Source organism: Falco cherrug, chromosome 3 (assembly GCF_023634085.1).
Source record: "Falco cherrug isolate bFalChe1 chromosome 3, bFalChe1.pri, whole genome shotgun sequence".
Classification (NCBI taxonomy): Eukaryota; Metazoa; Chordata; class Aves; order Falconiformes; family Falconidae; genus Falco; species Falco cherrug.
Window position 1 is genome coordinate 63,025,380 of NC_073699.1, and position 22,714 is coordinate 63,048,093.

General features: G+C 40.4%; 1 protein-coding gene across 2 annotated transcripts; it reads left to right on the top strand.

Annotated features, from left to right (window-relative positions):
- Positions 1-63: 63 nt before the first annotated feature.
- IMPA2 (inositol monophosphatase 2) lies at positions 64-21,432 on the top strand. Of its 2 annotated transcripts, none has more exons than XM_055705107.1 (8): positions 64-194; positions 6,198-6,331; positions 10,783-10,887; positions 12,242-12,287; positions 14,567-14,675; positions 18,206-18,314; positions 18,495-18,646; positions 19,460-21,432. In XM_055705107.1, the coding sequence occupies exons 1-8, from the start codon at positions 75-77 to the stop codon at positions 19,573-19,575; spliced, it is 891 nt and encodes a 296-aa protein (XP_055561082.1). In that variant the 5' UTR covers positions 64-74; the 3' UTR covers positions 19,576-21,432. The 2 variants fall into 2 exon arrangements, with proteins under 2 accessions (XP_055561082.1, XP_055561081.1); XM_055705106.1 differs by lacking the exon at positions 14,567-14,675 and adding an exon at positions 17,379-17,496.
- Positions 21,433-22,714: the final 1,282 nt, after the last annotated feature.

Consider the following 22,714-nt stretch of genomic DNA (forward strand, 5'->3'; position numbering starts at 1 on the left):
GCTCCTGGGCGGGGAGCCGGGCCCGCCGCGTCCCCGGCCCCGCTCCGGCCAGCGGAGCCGCCGCCGCCGCCGCTATGAAGCCGTGCGAGGAGGAGGAGGAGGAGCAAGGGGGGGCGGCGGCGGCCGGCGGCGGTGGGGACCCCTGGAAGGAGTGCGCGGAGCTGGCGGTGCAGCTGGCGCTGCGCGCCGGGCAGGTGAGACCCGCTGCGCCGCCCGCCCTGCGCCGCCCGCGGGACGCTGCTGGCGGCGGGGGCGCCCGGGGGGCGCGGGCCGGGCTGCCCCGCGGCGGGAGGGCGCCTCTGGTCCCGGGCGGGCTGAGGGGCCGTGCGGCCGGGGCGCCGGGGCTGGGGGGGGCGGCAGCGCCCGGCAGCCGCTCGGCAGCCGCTCAGCCGGGCCGGGGCCCGCGGCCGCTTCCCGCCGCGGCGGGGGGATGGCGGCGGGGCCGCTGCCCGCGGCGGGGCGAGGAGGCGCTTCAGGTGAAAGCAGATTTATCTTGTGACCGGGAGTATTTTTATTTATTTAAAAAAAAAAAAAGTGGAAATTTTTTTGTCGGCGTGAGGGTGCATTAGTAAGTTTTCCAAATATACACCAAGCACTGACTGGTACCGGGGTGTTTTGGAGCACGCTGTGGCTATACCTGAATTTGTTACATACAGCCAAGGGTGTATGCCGTGGCACATCTATCCAGCTTATTGTGAATTTACACGTTACATGACTGGCATTTGTTTTCGAGCAGCTCGTGTGGAGAAAAACAGTCGTGTCAGGGAGGTTTTGCCTTCTTGTTCTATATACCAGTGTCTCCCGAGTGGCCAAAATTCACTTGCTAGGGATAAATCGGCAGTGGCTCTGCAAAGATCTATGCTAGCTTGTTTTAAGATCCACGTCCTGAGACAGCAGAGCCTTAGTCACCTCAGGAGACATCCCGGCCCCTCTGCGTGCAGGGGCAAAACTTCCACCGACTCTAACAGTGCCAAGAAGTGGAATCAGCAGATGGCTCACTTGAGAAATTAGGCAAAACTCAAACCTCGGCAACATGAATTTCCCTTCTGCTTCCATTCTGCTGTATTTCGAAACACACTTTGTACTTGTACGCTATGAATTAAGGAGCCCCCTGTTCTGTTGAGTCCAGGACCTGTAACTTTTCCTGAGTATGTGTTATTAAATGTATTTTCTCCATAGTAGAAGACACACACAAAGATGAACCGAATGCCAGGGGAGAGGAGACTTCTTTTAGTAGTACAGGGAATAAATGGATAATCCAAATTGGGATGACAGGTCGTGCTCTCACAGACTCTCCCAACAGGAGTTTCTCCGGCATACTCCTTCTGCCAGCCATTTCACAAGAGAGCCTCTCATGACTTGCTCAAGCATCCACACTTTATTTCTCAAAATATCAATTTGTGACAACAGCTATGACCATCTCCAGCCATTTTAATCATCCAGAAGATCACAGCTGAGCGTCTTTTCCTGGAAGAAATAGATATTCCAGAAGATTATTCCTTGCATCTTTTTCGCAGTTTGCCATTGCTACTTTGCAACTGGCAGGAAATGGCTGATTCCTTGGCAGGCCAAATTTAAGCCAGTCAAGGATGTTGTTTAAGTAGGACTTTGGAACTGGACAGGAGCTTTACTAACTTTGTAATGTTAAAGAGTCTTTTTAGTTACAAAAACCATCAGAGATCCTTGTGGAAGAAAAGGTGCAGGTAGGGCTGTATCTTATTTATGTGTCGATCTACTCCCAGCTGTTCCCAAAAGAAGCTAGAGATAAGGACACAAAATGCAGTGTAATGTAGGTTTGATAGGACTGGATTTTTGTTGAAAACTGACTGATAAAATCAAGTTTTATTTTGATCTCCAAACATAGTCAGTTCCACTGGTCAAGTTCATCTTTTTCTTCTGCCTCTCCTCCCATCCCTCAGACCTCTCCACCTTTGCCTCCATCCCCAGAAATCTGCTTGCACTCTGTCTCCCTAGATTTTGAGTCCTGTTTCCATCCCTGGATGAAATTTTGCCACTTTAGCCTTTCTTCTAAGGCCCTCCATTTCTCAGGACCATGGCAGGTTAGGAAGGCTTGGAATCATTAGAAACTGTCTACAAGAGTCTTGGCACAGAGGCCAACCTGAAGAAAGGCATGCAAGTCAAGATTTTGGCTTTCTAGGAAAAGTTAACCAGTAATACATTTTCCTGGGCTCCCCTTTCGGCTTATTTGACTGTTTAATTTATATTGCATCATGCTTCAGGAGTATAAACAAAATGATCTTGCTTCCAACAGATAGACATCTCTGCTCTGGAATAGTTTCTTCTAAACTTAAAAGACCAATAAAGACATTATCACTTGAATGTGTGTCAAAAGTGATGGTGCTGGAGTAACTTCTATTCCCGCGTTAAAAACATTGCCTCTCTTGCCCATCCTGTTACTTAGTTCCATTATTTTTACGAAATATCAAAGGCTCTTGTTTAATATATATGGCTATTTCGTAATGAGAATGGCCATAGTTTTGTAATCTGTAATTGACCTGCATTAAAATTATGTCTAGTTCACTCTATAAGGCCACATATAACTGCATTTGTTTGAACCTCTCCTCTGCTTTTTCTGTGAGTAAACTGCTCACTATGTTCTTGAGTGTACACCCATTGGCTTAGTGTGACTTTTTGCTAAAGAAAAGCAGGCACGACTAGTCTCTGCATCTTTGATGCCATTAAGTACTGAGTAATTTGCACAGTTCTCTGCAATTACAGTGGGAGAAACCTCACCAAAATGAGGGGATGTACATCCAGGTGAAAACAAGGGTAAGAAACCGAGACTGGAAGCTAGCATGTTGAAGTCCACACAAACTACGTTTTTTACTTTTTTCTCATTTTTTTCCCCCAAAAATAGTTTTAGGTAGTTGTGCTTTTTATCTAGATGTTTGATTTTTTCAGTGAGCAAATATTTCAGGACAATATTGCAAGCAAGTAAATCCATCTTAGAGCTCCCAGAAGTGTGGGGTGAGTGCAGGCAGTATGATGAGATTAAATATCTAACGTGAGCACCTCCCTGTAGGTGGCTCTCCTGGCAGGTACTGGGGGAGAAGGCATCTTGGCCCTCTGTCCTCTCCATTCTCCTTTGTATGACTTTTTTTCACAACGGTGTTAGGAAAGGACGATTCCAGGACTTGGTGAGTACACTGCCCTTGCGGCTCCATTTCTCCTGCTCTGTGGGAAAGCAAGAAGGGAGCAGGGACAGCCTGGGTCTTGCTCTGTGATGCGGTCTTCCTGTGTGTACTGGTGTAAACGTCCCTCACTTTGCATAACCCCCCAAATGCTCCCAAGCAGGGTATTAGGATAACATCTAGCCAATTCTTTATTAGAGGTGGGGCAGCATGGGCTGAAAGTGTTAAGTGGCTCTGCTCTAAATATCCACGCTTCCAAAAATCAGCTGCTTAGAAATGGCTGTAAAATCTCTATAATCTAGGGACAATCTGTTCCGCAGTAATAAAGCCTAGTGAAATACATTTACAGGCAAAATACAGCACCTTGGTTGCCAATTTCATTGTACGATAGCGATAAGGAGCAATTAGCTGTTTTCATTTCATCAACCTGTAGTTCCTTTGGTCTTCTGCTTACCTGTTGCCTAGAGAGGGACTTTTATGGAGCTCCATGCCCAGCTGGGAAGACCAGGCAATTGCAGTAGGTACCTGCAAACCTTATTGTAAGGCTTCCGCAATGAGAGCAGATGAGTGATGTTCTCAAAGTACTCTGAGGCACCAGGCTGTAACACTGTTTGTAGGCAGATGATTTTTAGGGTTTATTCAACATAAGTTGAATTCTGGACCACTCATCTATTGGATAAATTTCTGAAGAAAAAAAGCTGTTTCATCAATGATGCAGGGAATGTGATCTTTGTCTGGGGCTCTGGCTTGGATTGCATACCCATATAAACTGCTGCAAATGCGTATGAGTCCCTTTGGCAGAGAATTAGCAGGGACCCGTCCATCCCCTGGCGTCACCTGGTACCGTGGGTGAGCACGTACAGATGTGGTGCCCGTTTGTGGCCGATGACCTCAGCACAGCATCGTGACTTCTCTCCTGCTCTCCCCTCAACACATCCGCTGCCCAGGAGGTGGGGAGGAGCATCATGGGGCTGGGTAATGTGGCCCCTCGACATGGGCCTGCGGAGGAGGAGACGGGCGAGACTTCATATCAGAGTCACACCCTGGGCTGTTCCCACCTCCAAAGTGACTGGAGCCTCAGGCTGGCATGTGCAGGTAGCCAGAGAAACACAGTTAAAAGTGGTCATGAACAACTGGAAAAAGGATGAGAAATTATAAATATTAAATTCAGTGCTAAGAGGTGCAAAGGATTGTATTCAGGAAGGAGAGATCAGGTGCCAGAGCACACGACAAAAAGCAACCGATTGCAGAGCACATCCACGGGGGAGAGCTTTCACCTCCGCTCTTCTTTTTGCAGCAAGGCTCAGGTGTGATCTCACTGCCCTGCTGAGGGGTGGCATGTCCTGATTTAAGTGGCTGCAAGTGTCTCCTCAGTCTGGTATGTGTTAAAACTGAACAGAAGTCAGGAACATGGCACTGCTTTGAAGAACTTCAAATTTTCTCTGTCAAGAGGAATGTATTCCTCATCTGTTTCACTATGCAAAGTTCTAAGCCCAGTTCTGAGCAGGGCATTTGCTTATATATAGACAATATAAAAGTAAAGAAGAGCAATTAAAATAAAAGGTATCAGCATAGCAGTTTTTTAGAATGCACAACAGGGATGGTTGGAGTGTTTAGGATTTTGCTTTGGACCGAAGAGGAGTCCAAGTGCCTTCTTAGAGCTGTACTTTTATGCTTTTATGGTAAAACCTTCAAGAAAACCATGCAGGGCATTAAAGGGAGTAAAAAGATTACATGTGGCTAATATTTTGATACACACTAATGAACTTTAGCAAGACCTCAAACAAGAAATATTAAGCAACTATCACCAGTTCAGTTAATAGGTGTAACTAATGTTTTACAGCTCACAAAACAGGAACAGTAGTCCAGATACCTTCTGTACTAAGGCAACAGTCAGAACAATCAGCACACCCTTCAAACGCTGTATTTTATATTAAAACCAAGAGCTGAGACTAAAATTTGAGATGCTGGTTTCCTTTCCCATGCATAATGTAGCAGAACTGTTTTCTTTGGTCATCAAGTGTTTCTTGATGGTTTTAAAATACTTTGGTCCATGGAAATTTGGTTAAACAATTGAAATATATAAGTTTTAGAAGGGGCTTGGAATACTGGTCTTGGTAGTGCTGGTTTTAGTTGATATAATTCTATACAAACAAGTGCTGCTTAATTTTTGCTTAGTTTTGGTTTTCCTAATTTCAAATAGCTTATCAGTTTCACTGGTTAAAAAAATAAATCAACTCCTTTTGCATCCTACCCCCTTATTTTTCTTTTTAATGGAGTGGAAAAAAAAACAGAAAGAAGATGGGAAAATTGTCAAAAAGCTTTTATTAACTGTTTTCCCATATGTGTATTTGCACTTGATGTGGTTTTGTTCAGTTCATAACAGCAAAACCCTTAAAAATGAGATAAAGACTTTTCCAGAAGAGAATCCAGGGTTAGATCACAGGGTTCCATATCTAGGGAAAAGTCTAAATTTTTGTTTCTGTTAAATATATAGCAGTTCTTTGGGAGTTAGTGGGTGGTCAGCACTTGAAGTTCCAAAAACCCATACGCAGAAGACAAATTAAACATTGTGTGTCTTTGCTGGCAAAGAAAGAAATCAGTGGGGTTTGCCTTATTGTATGTTTTTTAAAGTAGGAGAGCAGCAGGGTACTGGTCCTGTAAATTAAAAAAGGAAAAAGAAAAAGAGGTTTCCATGAAAAATTCCTGAGCCTCAAGGCTCTTTCTTCTCTTACGTGTATTTTCTTGTAATGTCCTAAATCATGATGACTGCCATTATCCTTTTATTCCATTAGTTGCATCCCATTCATCAATCCTTTTCTGAACTGTCATGAGAGGTTCTTTTAGAGTGATTCAAAGTGCCGTGTTCCCAAAGACTACTCATTAGCTCAGAAGGATTTTTAGTCCAAAGAATTAGAACAGGCTGTGGTAGAATTAGGCCTACAGTTGTTTTACAGGATTAGCTGTAATTTTTCAGTAAATATACTATTTTAGTGTGCACAGGATGAATGGCCAACAAATCTGGTTTGTGAACTTCTGTTTCAGATTATTAGGAAAGCTCTAACAGAGGAAAAACAAGTGTCCACAAAGACATCTGCAGCAGATCTTGTGACAGAAACTGATCATTTTGTGGAAAATTTAATTATTTCTGTTCTGAAAGAGAAGTTTCCCTCCCACAGGTGAGTCCCTATGGAAAGAAACTATCAATGACCTTTTTTCCTTTAAGACCTGTATATCTGACTGACATTTGAAGGGAATTTTAAAGTTTATATATCTCTCTTACATATTAACCTATTGCTGTTGGACACTTTGAAAAAAACCAACCACCTATACTTAGTACTTCACATTTTCTAATAGTTGTGGTTCTTAATATATGTATTTAATAGTAATGTTTCTCCTATAGGGACATCATATATGAAGGTTTCATATGGACCGCCATGATTTTCAGACTGGTGATCTGTTCTCTATTGTATAAGGATTATGCTAAGAATATTTATTGAAATATAGCTGAAAATGATAGCAAAAGTCCCGTCCTGCAGACCTTCCCTTCACTTTCTTTTGCTGTCATACATATGCGTTTGCCAGATCAGGACAAGTATTGTATTTATTCACATTTACCTTCTGTTGTACAGAATCCTAAAATTGGTGTGCAGCAGGGTTGTTTATCATCATTTGATACATATACATAAACAGGTTATAAATTACTATATGGGGTGTCAACCCAAGGTTTTAAAAATAGATCAGATTGTTCACTCCTCTTGAATTATTATGTTCAATTTGAAACTACTAGCAAATGCAAAGACTGGGGAAAGGTTTTGTATTAGTTGGCCAGGATTGGTTTGATGCAGAGACACTGCAATTGATTTCCATGTTTAACTTCAGCCCACAAAGAAACAATTCATCTTCCTGCAGAGCCAGTGCAGAGCCTGTGTATCCCTTAAATACGGTATGACTTCCTTCTAACTGTGTGCATCTCTCATGGAGATGAGCCTTGCACTCTAGCACTGTGCAGAAACGAACTAAGATGAAAATCTGGAGGGCTCAGCTACTAATCTGATTGTCGGTGATGCTGCTGGAAAAAAAAAAAAACAAACACCGTCAGAAGGAGCAGAAAGAAAACTGCATACTGAATAAGGCTTTCTAAATACGTGTTGTATGTGATCACACATTGAAGCAGTACTGTACAGTATAATGTGTGGTTCTTGGCCGTGATTCTCAAGAGAGTGCCAGACTTTACAAGCCTATTATTTGTGTAATTTTCCTTCTACTGTTGCTGGCTGTGCTCTTTTCTCGTCTCCACTCTTACAGTGGTTTGGTTTTTTTTTTCCTTGAACAGTCCAGTAGAGAACATAAAACATACGCATTTCACATAAAATGAAAATCATCAGAAGCACTCAGGTTACTCAGAATAGGAACAAATGTTCTAAGGTCAGTGTCAACCTAGGAACTGAAAAATCCCTGCTTTCATTAACTCTGTACAGTTAACTTCAGACTTTACAAGGAAACGAAAGGATTGCTGTTTCTTCAAGACAATTCTTTTTTGCTGATATTAGTTGTTGGTTTTGGTTAGAATTTGTTCAGACTGTGAATACATTTAGATTAAACAATAGATTAAAACTAGGTTTAACTAGACTAGATTAAAACATTTGCAATGAGGAGTCCACAGTAGCAATCAAAGTTTAAATTAAAGTGCAATAAAGATATTAAAATATATTTAAATTGTGTTCAGTCTTTCCCATAACCTGGCTGTTGAAAGCTTCACTGAAGATTTCTGTTACTACTTTTTCTCTTAAATCATCTTGATTCTTATGTTCTCTTAATCAAAAAATGTACCTTAGGGGTTAGAAAAAAGGGCTCTCATTAGAATCTGTGCCATTTGGATTGTGGCAGTGATGAGTCTTGAGAGGCTGGAAATGTATTCAGAAGTAAAGAGAACTATTAGGAAAACCTATTTAAAAGGTGATTCTGTCCCACGTTTCTTTCTTCTTTCTCCTTGGCTAAGTGACATGTATCATCCTCATTCATTCTTCACCCAAGTTTTCATCTTTGCCCCCTCTTTGGTACTCTGACATCCTCCAAGTGAGTCTTTTCAAAGGGATATTTTTTCTGATAGATCTTGGCTATCTATCAGAAATCAGGGGCTACTAGTTGAAAAAGGCTGTTGTACCGTTTGCCTGTTATTGTTACACAAGTTGTCATTTTGGTGTTAACTGTGCCGTTGATCTTGTAAGACATTAAAACCAGGACACAGCCATTATGGAGGGTGACATCCAGCTCTAGCTTCCTGGCTTTCTGCCCTCAGACCCCCATAAGGGGTAGGTGAGGGATAGCCCTGGGTTGAACCTCCTGCACTCCACTGGGTATCACTCCCGCTGCAGTTTACGCTGTGCTACAGTCTCCCTGCTTTTCCAGCAATGAATTTCAGAGTGGCACTGTGGTATGCACAGATGTATGCTAAGGCTTGGCTAAAATTACTGGACTCATTTTCAGTGGGGGAAAACTTTAATCCAGATTTGAAGAGAGATCAACAGAGCTGGCAGGCTGGTGTATTTAATTAACTACTGTAATAACACAGCTACCCCTCCCACTTCTCAAGCTGTTCCTAAAATCTGGTTTGCAGTACTTCAGGCTGAATGTTTTGCTTAGTTTGCATGTCTTTACAGGACAGAGAGCCATAGAGCAACGCATCTGATGTTGACCTTGAGGGCCTGTCACAGTTCCCAGTATTGTATAACAGGAAGAGGCTTATTTTAACCTCTCAGCCCACATTTCATAAAATGTGCCCCTAATTAGTCCTACCTCCATTTTGGAAAATTGTCCTTGGACATCAAGACTTTATCAATGGTGCTGCTGTGCCCAGGCCAGGCTTCATGTTAGCATTTCTGTATGTGAGGACTGCGGCATCACACCCCGCCGTAAGGGACAGGCTTACAGTACTTGAGGGCAAAGCACCTTATGCAGAAACGCTCTTGTCTTTAAAAAGGTTCCCATTTCACCTCTCTCTGACTGGCAACACAACGGCTATAGTTCAGGCCCTGGCTGGGGCAGCTGGCAGAGGGTTGAAGCAGAGATACAATTTATGGGGAAGATGGCAAATCTGAGATAGGAGGTAAGGTGCTCCATCTGCAAGAAGCAGCACTGCCTAAGCGCGTGGTTGGGTTTAGGTGCTAATTACAAGATTTGTAAAAGCAAAAGTCAAATGATGCAGCACCAAAAAGACAAAATAATGGAATATTTAGAGCAAGGAGTCTGCAGAGTGCTATGTTTAACTGAGAATTCCAAACACTTGTTCCAAGTCTTTCTCATTTCTCTGTTGCACGCTAACACTTCGTCCTTCAGCTGTTATCTTTAATGGAGATAAAAATAGCAGCAAACACTTCTTACTTCCCCCTTCATACCCACTGGGGGCCCATAATGCCATCAAAGTAGTCAGTTTCTACTGAGGGAAAGGCAAAGTAGCATTTGGAGAATTCAAGAAGCCTCCTCCTGTGCTGTCTGCGGAACATTTAAACTCATGGTTGCAAGCATTACGTGGCATCATGCGGTGCATGTTGAGGGCACAAAAGAAAATAGCTGCTCCTAGGTCTAGTGAAGCAACTGTTTCTGAAAAAAGACATTTTCTCTTTATGCAATTTTTTTTTCTTTGCCTCTTCGAGAGCTTTTTCATCTTCAAGCATTTGCGGGAACTCTGAATACCACTACCAGTTGTTCAAATGTGAAACCAAAAGCAAGATTCAGTACTAGCAGTCTGATTCTACACCTGTACATACAGGACTTTATTCACATCTGTGAGAGTAGCACCTGCACACCACTTAGAGAAACAGACCCTGAGTTTATGGGAGAGCGGGGATAATTAAGGTCAGCAGGAAATATGCCAGAACTGGATATCTGTTTCCCAGGGAAAAAGGAGGAAAAGAAATAGCATATCCACTTAAAAAAATTGGGACAGATAGAACAGAACAGAAGATGAGCTCAGATTTCAATGTGTGCCTTGTGCATCCAAACAGCCAACAAAAAAAAATTAATTTGTTGATTTTTTCTGGGTCATGGGAAAAAGAAGGTTCACTTTTGTAGATCCTTTAATTTCCTGAGTCAGATTACTGTAAAAAAATTCAAGTAGGAGGGAGATTGTGGATTTTCTAAGCGTGCATTATTTCCAGCTGACTGAATTTGACTGCAAAAGAGAAGCAGCTACAGTTTGCAGTTTATATTACTTACTGCAAGAGACAGGCCTAACCCATAAAATTACATTCTGCACAAAAAAAAATTCTTCTAGAGTTCCAGAGATGCCAATTCAGATCCATTTCTGCATCCATTTTCATAACTTTCTTAATGGTATATTTTGGAAAAGTGAGCACAAAAGGAGTTCTTTTTCACCATGTAAAATAGCATACTATAAATTTGAGAACTCTCCTTCAAAGTTTCTATGAAAATTACCCATGCCCAAATGAAAAAAGCAATATATGTGTTTATACATACATATACATTTATACAAAATATTTGTGTGTGTGTATACATATATATAAAAATTAAGTATCTCTTCAGAAACAGAAAGATGGTGTTTGACTTTCCAAGTCACATATCTAAGCCAATTTTCTGGGAAACTTCTTTTACTCCACACCAAATGCAGGTTTATTGCAGAAGAATCTACTGCTGCTGGTTCAAAATGTGTCCTCACCGACAGTCCGACCTGGATTATTGACCCTGTTGATGGAACGTGCAACTTTGTGCACAGGTAAGTGGACGGTGAACTGGGAAATACATCAAAAAGCAAAACGTAGCTTCTGACAAATCCTCCCTCCCACTTAAAGGTGTTGTACTGTGGTAGATCTGTTCCTTTGACTCATACGTAGGAGTCATCCCTTTATCTTTTTGTACCTGTATCCTCTATCTGGTGGAGTGTGTGTTTGTCCTGGAGAGAGCTCTATACTGTTATCTAAAGGTAAGCTAAAGTTTCGGCTGGTTGCTTAATGACCCAAAGCTCTTGACTCACAGCTCAATTATATATAACCACACATTAACATGCAGAGACTTGAGCTGAACTGGAGGAACAACGCTGTGCTATGATGGCACTTGGCCTAACGCCTTATGTGGTTGTTACACATTCCTTTTAGTAGTGGTGTTTTCTCCCTTTAATATATAAATGCTTCATTTTTCCTCGGAAGAACAACCATTGCATAGAACTGAAAACTAAGTTGTACATAGTAGACACTGGTTTTGAATTTCTATAATACCTCTCTGCAAAAAGAAATGTAGGGATCGTTACTACAAAAATGCAAAAGTTGAATTCATCATTTGAGTGCTAGGAATTGTAAACTGATGACTATTCATAATACTTAAAGACCTTAAATATGTTCTGCCTTATAGTTAATGACTAAACATAACTGCAGTTATTAATAATATGTTTTAAAAAAAGGCATTTCCTTGACTTTTGGTGCAGTTACATAGAATTCAAGGGGCGGTGGGGGCTGTCATGTGCTGGGGTTTCATGCAATTATCTGAAATTTTCTCTTTCTGGCAATATTTTCTGGACCTTTACAGCCGTGTTTTTAAGAAATTAATTTATTTCATTGTTTAAAATGCAAGAATTATACTTCAGTCAGAATGACCAAATTAAATATTTGATCGTCGCTTTGCCAAAAGAGAGGGTAGAGGAACTAGTTTCTCCTTACGTTGATGTCAGCAGCAATGTATCTCCATGCTACTTAATTGCTGGTTTAGATGCTTGAACTTGAAGAAAATGTGCTCTTAAAAGTGATGACTTGTTATAACAACATTAATGGTTTTATACTGGATAATTCAATTACACTAAAGCAAAAAGATCATTAAATATACAATGTGTATGGAAGAAAAATCCTGGTATCTTCATGTGTTTATTTCTTGCCTTCTCCAGTATTAAATGACATTTTTAAAGGAACTGACAAAGTTAAGGAGGCTGACAAAGGAGAAATAGTACAATGTCAAGAGCGTTTTGACACAAGTGAAATCACAGAGCTGCATGTAGGGTTTTGTTGCCTAAGGCCGTTGCATAAGGAGTAAGTTCAGAGATTTTTTTTTATCAATAATTCTCCATTTCTTATTTTTCACAGATTTCCGACAGTGGCAGTGAGCATAGGATTTGCTGTTAACAGAGAGGTATGAAGTATGTTCTTTAAGATGGGTACCTGAGAGCTGGTTAGAAGTCTCAAAACCATGTGGGAACTTTAAATAAAACAGTTTTTTAAAAAATCGGCTGCTACTCAGGTTTTTCTATGCTTTTTAAATGCATTTGATCTAGTCTGAAATTGTAGTCCTGCAAAACTTATTTACGCAAACTGGCAATTGCAAGACAGTTCTCGCAAATTATTATAAATATTGTAGGACTTATGTGGGTGAAAAAAAAGAGTACTGGTGTAAGCAAGGTTTTGTAAGACAAAACCATAATGAGTTAAATATAGTGCTGCCTATTCATAATTTAAACATATCTCCCAGTGTTCTTATGCTATTATTATTGCTTCTTTACTGCTAGCAGTACCTGTGAAAGCTAACTGCTGCTATGAGGCAATTCAGAATTGATTTCTATGAATAGTGCAAAATTATGGGTCTAGATTAAATAATCTGCCTTTGTGGTTTTCTTAACATAGTAAAATAACTGTTTCCCACATGAGATCTTGATTACAGGGGGGAAGAAGGCACCTAGTCTTCCCATGTGCCATTTTGAGATACCTAGGTATACTAGTTCATGCTAGTGCCTTCTCTCCAGATGTTGCCACCTATTCAAATTGCCAAGGAATGTGCCTCTTTCAACCTAATTCCATGGTCTTAAATACGTGTATAGCTGTAAGCAAAGCCAGTGAGAATTCTGTGCAATAACAGCATAGTTTTCAGATGTGCTAGTGGCTCTTACCGATTTAAACAGAATAATGTTGTGTACTTCTCTAGAATTTTCAAACATGGAAACTGCAGAGAAACACTTCCATGCTTTTCTGAAGTTTATTCACTCCCAAAGGTCCTTTTGAATACTATAAGTTATTACCAGACAGCTTTCTGTAATATTTATGTTTTCTAGAACACCATCATGATTTTGATGCTGCATATTTTGGGTTATGTAAACTAAACAAAGCTGAAACAAAAATAAAGAATTATGCTAAATCTCCTTCAGTAAACAAATGGGAAAAGCAGAAAGAAGCAGTAAACTGAAAAGTAGCCAAAGTACACACAGGGGAACTGACCTGAATGTAAGCCTTGAAGAGTACTGAAGAAAATCCTGCAGATGTCTTTAGGGAAAGAGTCTATTAATAGTGTGTTCCTCAAAAAAACCCTTGGCTTAGATGGGACCTCAGGGTAGGGAGTGAGGACAGTCTATTCCCTTTGAATTGTCTCTCATGAACACCAGTGATTTTTCGCATTGAAGGGAGAAGGGCAGCAGGATTCTAGAACATCCGAGACGTTTGTTTGACCTTGTTACCAACGTCTTCTGTGACCTTGGACAAGTCATTTAATTTCTGTGTATCTGTCCACTCCTAAATAGAATATTGCTAACAGTACTTGTCTAGGGGTGATTTTAGGAGCTGATCATTGAAGTTTGTAAACTGCTTTAAAATCTTTTGGTGAAACCTATTAAAGGAAAGGAGAAATTAAATACCTTGGGTTTAAAGCAAGGGTCAAATTCTGACCCTCTTCTCATTGGTGAAGAGATACTCCCACAAAAATTCCGTTTGTTGCTCATTCTCAAGTTTTCTCTTAGGGTCACAGTATTTGGTATTTCTCTTCAAATTCCTTCTCTTGAAGTCGTGTGACTTCACAAGATTCTCACTTTTATGGGTAAACAAAATGGATTTTGCAGAGAAATATTTGTACAGGTGATTGGAGTGTACTATCTTGGTTGAAAAGGCAGGCAAATTAAATGCATTATGAAAGGTGAAGTGCATATAAAAGCATCCACTGTTAATAAGCAGTGTGCCATGACTTCTGAGTTTGGATGCCTGACTGATCATATCTGTGTATTTGGGGCTACAAATCTTCGGGGTCCAGCTGAAGTCAGTGGGATTACTTCTAGGTGTAACTGCTCACCAGTGAAAGCAAAGCATTCAGAATCTGGCCATAGAGGACTTGCATACTTTCAACAAAAACATACAACTGAATTTGAAATCAACTTGGAATTTAATCCATTCTAATGTGAACACTAACAAGCTGCGAGTAAGAGTTCAGAAGATCACAGATTGCATTAACGTCTCTTTATAAACTGAATTTTATATGACCTATATCTCAATATCACAGTAAAAGTAGAATTATCCAGTTTGTTAGCATCAATATAATCTTTGATTACATGTACCAATTAAGATATTGCTGATCTTTCTGCCATTAGTAGTTGTTTATATTTATGATGAGTAATTTGAGTTGCATTCATTTCTTTCCTTTTCAAAATCTTAAAGCTTGAATTTGGTGTAATTTACCACTGCACTGAAGAACGATTATACACTGGTAGAAGAGGTCAAGGGGCATTTTGTAATGACAAAAGGCTTCAGGTATCAAAAGAGACAGGTTGGTCTAGATTTTGTTAGAACTCTAAAAGGAATATGTTAATTTTGTTTCAGAGTTGTTGCAAATCATCATTAGGATAATGAACATCATTATCCTGATGGAAAGTATTTCACCTGCATGATAATTTTGTTGCTGTGTGTTTGTTTTTTTCTGAAAAACCACAACTTTCCTCATTTTCTTTTTAAGATATACATCTGAATATAAGCTATTTAAATAATCCTAAATTATTTTGCTTCATAACCATTGTTTAAAATAAGGAAGAATGAGTAGATTCACCAGTTTCATTCCAGCTGTACACTGGCATAACTGTTTATGAGCAAGATGCAATGGGAATGGTGAATCAAATTCAGAGTACTATGGTGGCCATTATTGACTTATTTTTCGATAAATTTGTACATCATAAAGTGTGTTATGTCTGTAGGCATACATGCTAACCGTAAACTAAAGGATGCATGCTTTTTTAGGGGTCCTTTAACAGCTTGCTTTTGTATGTGAGGTATGTTTCAACATACAAATAGCTAGCAAGACTTAGTCAACACTTTAATGGAATTATTTTGTTGGTAAACCAAGTCATAGATCTGTCTGTTTACCTAATGATAATAGGTAACAATAATCAGATGTGAGTAGAGAAGTTTTCTTTTAATCAATCAAAATGCAGAGGAGAGCATAACATTCAGTTGTAGACAGAAGCAGACATGTGCCAAAAATGTACATCATTGTCCACAGGAGATGGTAAAAATTTCACCCCAAAAAGAGATCTAATGCACTTGAAACACAGTAAATTCGAGCAATTTAATATACAGATTTGTCGCAGTGCTCCAGGCAGACCCTGCCTCAAGACTTCCCTCAAATCTGGGAAGTTTGGCTGTTCACCTAAATTAATAGTGAGCTGGGGTCTCCCTATTTGGAGAGACGGAGCAAATTGTAAAGTCAGTGACCCCTAAGATTTTAATCCTTGATTATACATCACATTTTTGTCAGTTCTCCAGTATCACGTATTCCACAAAAACCCATGCTGGCAGAGACTATGAGGAAAAAAACTAGAGGTGCTCCCTGTTGGGCTGGCTGAGCCACACTTGAAATGGCCTCGCTCACTTTTGCAGTCATAGAGTTCTAGTTTCCAGTTGGGCAAAGAACAATTTTGGCACATGCCACTTTTGTCCTTCTTTCTCTGGACGTTCAGTCCACGTGGGTGTCTAGAACATAGCAAGGGAAGTGGACCTTCTGCCCTTCCAAATGCTTTGAAATTTTCCTTTGTTTTGAGAGACATCATTTGGTGGTGGGCAATTTCACCAGTGAAGATGGATCTTCTTGAGTCTCTCTTCTATTGATGTTTTAAGTGTATAAGATCACAGTTGCTCTTTTCCTATAAAGGATTGTGGCTTCAGTGAAGTAAACGAACCCTGAAACAGAGAGTGTGTTTCCCTGTACCTACCACTGGAACTCAAGTAGCCTTCACCAGTGCCTGATGTGTTGGAGATCTAGGCTGTCATGTTACTTCATGCCTTTTGTTTTCAGGAAATGTGACTGTTGTATAACACTGATCTACACTGTACATTAATTGTTCAGATTTAATCATTTGAAATCACAGTCAGGCAAACACGGTTCATTGTCAACATTAAATTTTATATAGGGCTTGTATGGGAATCTAAGCAGTCAGGATGCACTTAAATGAAGGATCCATCTTCCCTTTGATCTTGAGTGGTACTTTCTTCTCATGCTTAGGTTTAGGTCAGGCCTTACATGTGCTAATACTGTAAATGTGTTTTCTTTTTGTAATCTTTTGTGGTCAACAGAATTGGTCTTTTCCTCATAAATCTATCCATATAACTGTTAAATATCTTCCACCAAGCCTCCTTATTTCTCTGGCCTCTATCAGAGTGAGAAGTAGTCAGTAAATTTACTCTTGTACCTTGAATTCTTGAAACCCCATGGATTCTTGTGATCAGCCAAATCCTTTTCCTAAGCAGAGACCTCCCTCTTCCTTGCCTTAGTCTCTTCATCCAATTTCTACCTGTAGTCTTGATGAACATTGAAGAGATCCATTTATGCATTAGAAATATATTTAATAACTAAAAAGAACAACTGCCTTAGTCATAACCTAGCTATGACTGGTGTGGTGTGAATGCTTGGTGCATTTCAGCAATGAGGCGTGCGTTAAATGTTTTGTAATTATAAATTGGGTCTGTTATGCAAAAAGATCTAAGGCAGAATGCTTTCACCATCCAGAGTTCTCAGAGGTGGCTAAACAACAAATACCCTGCAGCGTGCCTGGATTGGTGTTTCTATATTTTAACGCAGTAATTTAAAAAGCAGTTGTTAAATCTATGTTCCTACAGTTAAGCTTTGTGATACCCTGTAACTTTTAATTTAATTACATACCTGTTACTCACCAACCATTTACTGCATTGCTTGAATCCGTAATCTTGCTCTGCAATACTAAAATCATTGGTAGCCTGTTTTATGAAGTGATGTCTCACTCCAGCCTAATTTGCTTTTGAAAGCCTGCTTGCTACTTCTGCTAAGAATTTTCAACTTAGGCAATTAGCTGTAATAACCAGGTAGACGTTCCCTATCTGAATGAATGCCTTGCCTTTAACCCAGGGTAGAAGGTGACACCTGGCACTTGAGCACAGCCTAGTTAGTAAGTAATCAACTGCTAAATGTTGAGTTTTGTCATATCTTTAACACCTCCAAGTTCAGCTGGCACAGCAGAAGCAGGCTTTTGATCAACCACCTCCACCCACATTGGCATATGCTTGTCATATAGTAGCGATATTCAGATCTCACATGAGGACTGCTTCAACACCTTCAAGTCACTGTGAGTCTCACCTTTGACTGTACACATGGCTGATATCCTCATCTGCTGTAGGTCAGAATTGCCCTTGCTGAACACAATGCAAATATAACTTTCATACATTATTATTAATTAAAACACTGCTTTAGTTTGTGATAAGAAGGGGGTTTTTTTCAGTCATAAGGTGTCTTCAGTCTTTGAAATGTCAGAATGAGAGAGAGCTGTTACTGGGTAACAGGTGATTTAGGTAGAAAGTTTCCTTTCCTTTTACTGTATTCCCAACTGCTTATAATTTGTTAACAAATTAAAGTTCCCTATTGAAGAACCATCCCGTTTTAAAATATGATTAATTAGCATCATTAATAGTTACTAGATCACTGGATGATTTTTAGTTGACTGCTAGTGTTAGTGAATTTGCCAAAAGCTAACCGGTCAATGAAATAAAACAATGTATGGAAAGAGAAGTAATATAAGAATACATTCTTGGGTTTAATCTTACTATTCTTTTCTTTTTTTTTAAAGTATGTTTAGATCAGACCATTTAATATGGAAAGTCAGTCTTGCTTGAATTTTTATGCAGAGTTGTGATGTATCTTATGAAAGAGTTTGGGGTAAAAAAAAAAGGGACATGAAAATTGTTTTTCTGTGAAAAGTCAGAATTTAATTTAAAACAAATTTCCAGAATCTACCTGGAAACTGTTGAATTAATGGAAACAACTACCTACTATTGCAGATATCTCGAAGGCCTTAATTTTAACAGAAATTGGTCCAAAACGTGACCCTGCAACTTTGAAATTGTTCCTTGGTAACATTGAGAGATTGCTCAAGGCCCAAGCACACGGGTAAGATATTTTACAATATATGTCTCACATTCGTAACCAAAAGTCATTAAAACCCAAACAAAACAAACAAAAACCAAAATCAAAGCAAGTACGTTGCACATTGTGCGATTTTGACACATAGGTTGAAATCAGAGGCATTTTCTGCCTTGTGTTACCATGTCCCCTTCTCACGGGGTTTAGGGTCCGTGTCATTGGGAGCTCGACCCTGGCGCTGTGCCATTTGGCAGCCGGTGCTGCGGATGCCTATTACCAGTTCGGGTTACACTGCTGGGACTTGGCAGCGGCTACCGTCATTATTAGAGAGGCAGGTGGCACTGTGATAGACACTTCAGGTGAGTAAGATCTCCTTGTTTTCATTGACTTCTTGGGGACTGAGTGGCTATTTTGGGGCAACTTGTGTTACCTCGGTACAGTTCTTCTCTATCTCATTTCTAGCAATATTCTGTAGAGGTGTCTGTACATTCCACTAGACTCTGGCTGGTTTATTCATAACACGCTGATGTAATTCCAGCCTGGGGTTTCATCACATCAAAGGTCTTCTGAGTCAAATTGTATTTCCATGGCTTTGAGTAATTCCTTCAAAGTGTCAGATTTACAGTAAAGAACTAGCCCAGGAGTTTGGTAGATACACTCAGACTCCAAACAGACTTTGGCAGAGACAGCCTCCCGGGAAAGGAGGGCTCTCGGGTACGTGCCTGAACCTGTATGACTAGGAACTACTCAGAGGGAGTAAAGGACAGCACGTTTTCCGGATTATTATTTTATACATTTAGATGGTACACATCTCAGAGTAATGGTTTACTGGTGACCAATATGTGGATACTGTGGAAAGATACGGTAGCTTAAGAAGAAGGGTGTGCTGACCGAACTGATTTCTGTTCTATCCCTTCCTGTTGCTAGAAGAAGGGAATATTGCATTTATTGTTGCATACTTTGGTATTGTATCTAGAATTTTCTTAAATCATTTTTTGCCAGCGATTTCCAGATAGGCGTTGCTGAATTAGGTTGTCCTTCCCACCCCAAAAGGAGCTACGTATGAAGCTGTCTCAGTGTTTCTGAACCTAATTACAGCATAGTTCGTATTTAAGAATACACTGCCTTTTTACATCGTGTAAGACAGTTCTCATTAATCCTCTTGTCCTCAGGGGGACCTCTGGATCTTATGTCCTGCCGAGTGATTGCTGCAGGCACCAGGGAGATGGCTATGTTCATAGCTCAGGAAATACAAACTATTCACTACAGACGGGATGATGAAAATTAAATACTTTGTGGAGTCTGCCCTCCTGAACTATGTAACCTTTGCAAGATGGGTGGCTTAAGGGTATGTGATTTCAGCAGGATGCTTTCCGTGGAGATTCTCTGTGTCAAATATTTTTTATAAATTTATTACAATGTGGGAAGGCATAGGGAGATTTTTAAACCTCTAAGACTCGTGTTTCCTTTTTAATATGTATCACTTTCAGCAGTATCTTTTTTATAAGATAGCATATTTTACTCGTAGTAAATTAGTCTCAAAATTAAGTTGTAATTTCATATCTGTGGGGCTGATACTTAGTCTTTTGTAACATGCAGCTAAAAATGGGACTTTATTTTTACAGATGCAGATCTCAGGTAAATGAGCTTTAGGACTGTAGTAAGGACAAGTAGTTAAGATGTGTGCCTATAATACCCTTGTTCTATGATACTTAAGAATGCAATAAAAATGATACTATTGTTTCCTAACTATGTCATAGCTATATATCCATATATATGTATGTGTACCTATATGTATGTGTGTATGTGCCTATATATATACCTAATACATGTATATGCATGTATACACACACATACCCATATATATGGGTATCCTGGATGTTTACAGCAATTTAGAGAATGCATAGAAGAAAGCTAATATGGGAAGTTATTTTCGGGTAAAGAGTATATCTAACTTAGGTATTTCCGTGAGGGCTATCCAAACAGCAAGTAACAGCTGATCATGGAAGGTGTTTAATGATTTTACAAACTGTCCAGCGAGTTCTTGTTTCCCTTCATCCCTCTACATGGGGATAAATCATACTGTCCTACAGGCCTCTGTAAGATACTCAAGCCTGCAAACACTTACTGCCATAGAGTAATTATAGTTAAAACCAGTAATATTGAACTCCACTGAATTATTCGCAGTATTAACGATGGCACACTGTAGGAGGCCAGTGGAATAGAGCACAGTGTCAGGAAGATGTTGATATTAGAGAAATGTTGAGCAGAACAGCAGGATTTGGCCCCTTACAGGCGAGTTGTTAAAAATATAAACATAAGATATGCTTGCAAAAGGTTATAAATCACATGCCCTTCTCGCACAAAGTTGTAATCGCACCTTTTGATCAGACAGACCTGTAAAATCAGTTACGTACATTTCCTAAACACAAAGTTGTTCTCTATCCTTGTATCTAGCATTGGTTTTAATTCCACCAAGGTGGTAATTTCTATTTAGATTATTTTTTAAATCATAAGCACAGGGAAAATATAAGTGTGTCCAGAAAAGTAGCTGAGATGAAATCACTTCTATTTTTTTCTTTAAAAGTAGAATTAGAAGGTATCTCTTTTTTGCAACAGCGCAAATTAAATGAAGGCATAAGCCAAAAAAGTTGGTTAAAAATTTTTAACTTTCTTTATACACTGCATGTGTAGACTTTGTAAATGTGTTCAGATATCTGCTTAGAACATACAAACTAAACAATATTTTTTAAAAACAACCTTACGTGTGTTTCTTGCAATGAAAAATGTTTTTCAGTGAATATAACATAAAATTCTGTGGGTTTTCTTGATGCTTTTTATCGTAAGAAATTCAAAGTATTGACTGTGTGAAGAATGTCTAAATCCAACTAGGCGTTTAAGAACTGATGGTTCTTACCAGAAAACCAATGCTGTCTGTCACAGTGATCAACATTTTGTCACTGCTCCCTTTTCCCCCCACCATTTCTTTGTACACCACCCCTCCTGTTTGGAAACGGAGATTGTAAGCCCTCTGGGGCAGGGACTGTAGTACTTTGGCTCTGGGTTTGCACAGTGCTAATAGGATGCAATTCTGGTCCATGACTAGGCACTGAGGTGCTATAATAATACAAATAATAAATACTAATAGGCTCACTTGTCTCTTATTCACCCTTCCCCCACTTTCTGAGCACAGTGGAGATCTGAGTGACCCATGCCAGGCTTGGTGACCCATGCCAGGCTTGGTGACACTGCTCTGATCCCAGGGTGCTTAGCCTTGGCAGCCATGGGAGCAGCCGGGGCTTTACTCGGAATTGTGCTGTGGCTGTAAGCCCCATAAGGAGGCTTATGCTGGCAGGGGATCAAGTGTGGTGGAAGCTTAGCCCCACTTCATCCGCTCCCACTCCTAACCCCGTCCCCCCAGCACTGCTGTGGGAGAGGAGCATGTGTGAGAAGCTGCTGCACAGCTCCAGCGAGGTTTCCCAGCAGGTCAGCCTGCTGCTACAAAGAAAGTCTCTGACCTAGTTAGGGCTGGTGTGTGCTGGTGTCCTAGAGCTCGGCAAAGCAGGGAAATCTATGCATCGACCTCAATGGCAAACACCAGCAATTTGTGAAGCTGGGAGCCAAGAGCGGTGGGCAGGGGGAGCGCAGAAACCCATTCACGAGTTCTCATTTGTGCCCAGGATGCGGTTTGGGTTTTTATTTGGGCTGTAGTTCAAGTATGTTAAACTGGCAGTGTGTATGTGGAGCAGCAGCCCTGCCTCCCCACCTCCTCTGCTGCCCATGTGCCAGTACAAACATTTCTGAACCCTTCCGTGGACAAGATGAGTGAAGTGATCTGCCTGTAAAGTACCCCAGTAAACAAAGGTTTTATTTTACAGACAGATCATTTTCCCAAGCCAATTCAGCCCCTGGCCACCACGAACAGCTGACTTCAGCCACCAAAGTGGGTAGCGAGGGGGCAGGCAGGACGGCTCTGTTCACAGATAGTGCCACGTTACGCCCGTCCAAAATTTTCATCTAAGTGTAGCCTTAAAACTATTTGACTACACATACTGACTGAAACAAAATGTACTGGAGTGGTTTGTCCTCCCTTCATTTTTTTCTTGCTAGCCAGAAGAAACTTCACTCAGCATGTGGTCTGGCAGCTCTCCATGTGAGTGCGAGCATTCGTAACACAGTGCAGCACATCAGCCGGAAACCTAAATCCCCCAAAATGCTGAAAAACGTAGACTCTTTTCCCTACCAGCTGTTGTAAAATGCTTTGATTATTTTCCACTACATACATTACAGAGTACATTAGTGCATCTGTAATTAGGCATCCGAGACAAATGAAGATTTTTCTTTATGAACACCGGCACAAAGATGCCTATGCTCTGAAAGGCAGGTACTTCCTCTGAAAGCAAAAAAAAAGTTTGTGTCTGCATCCC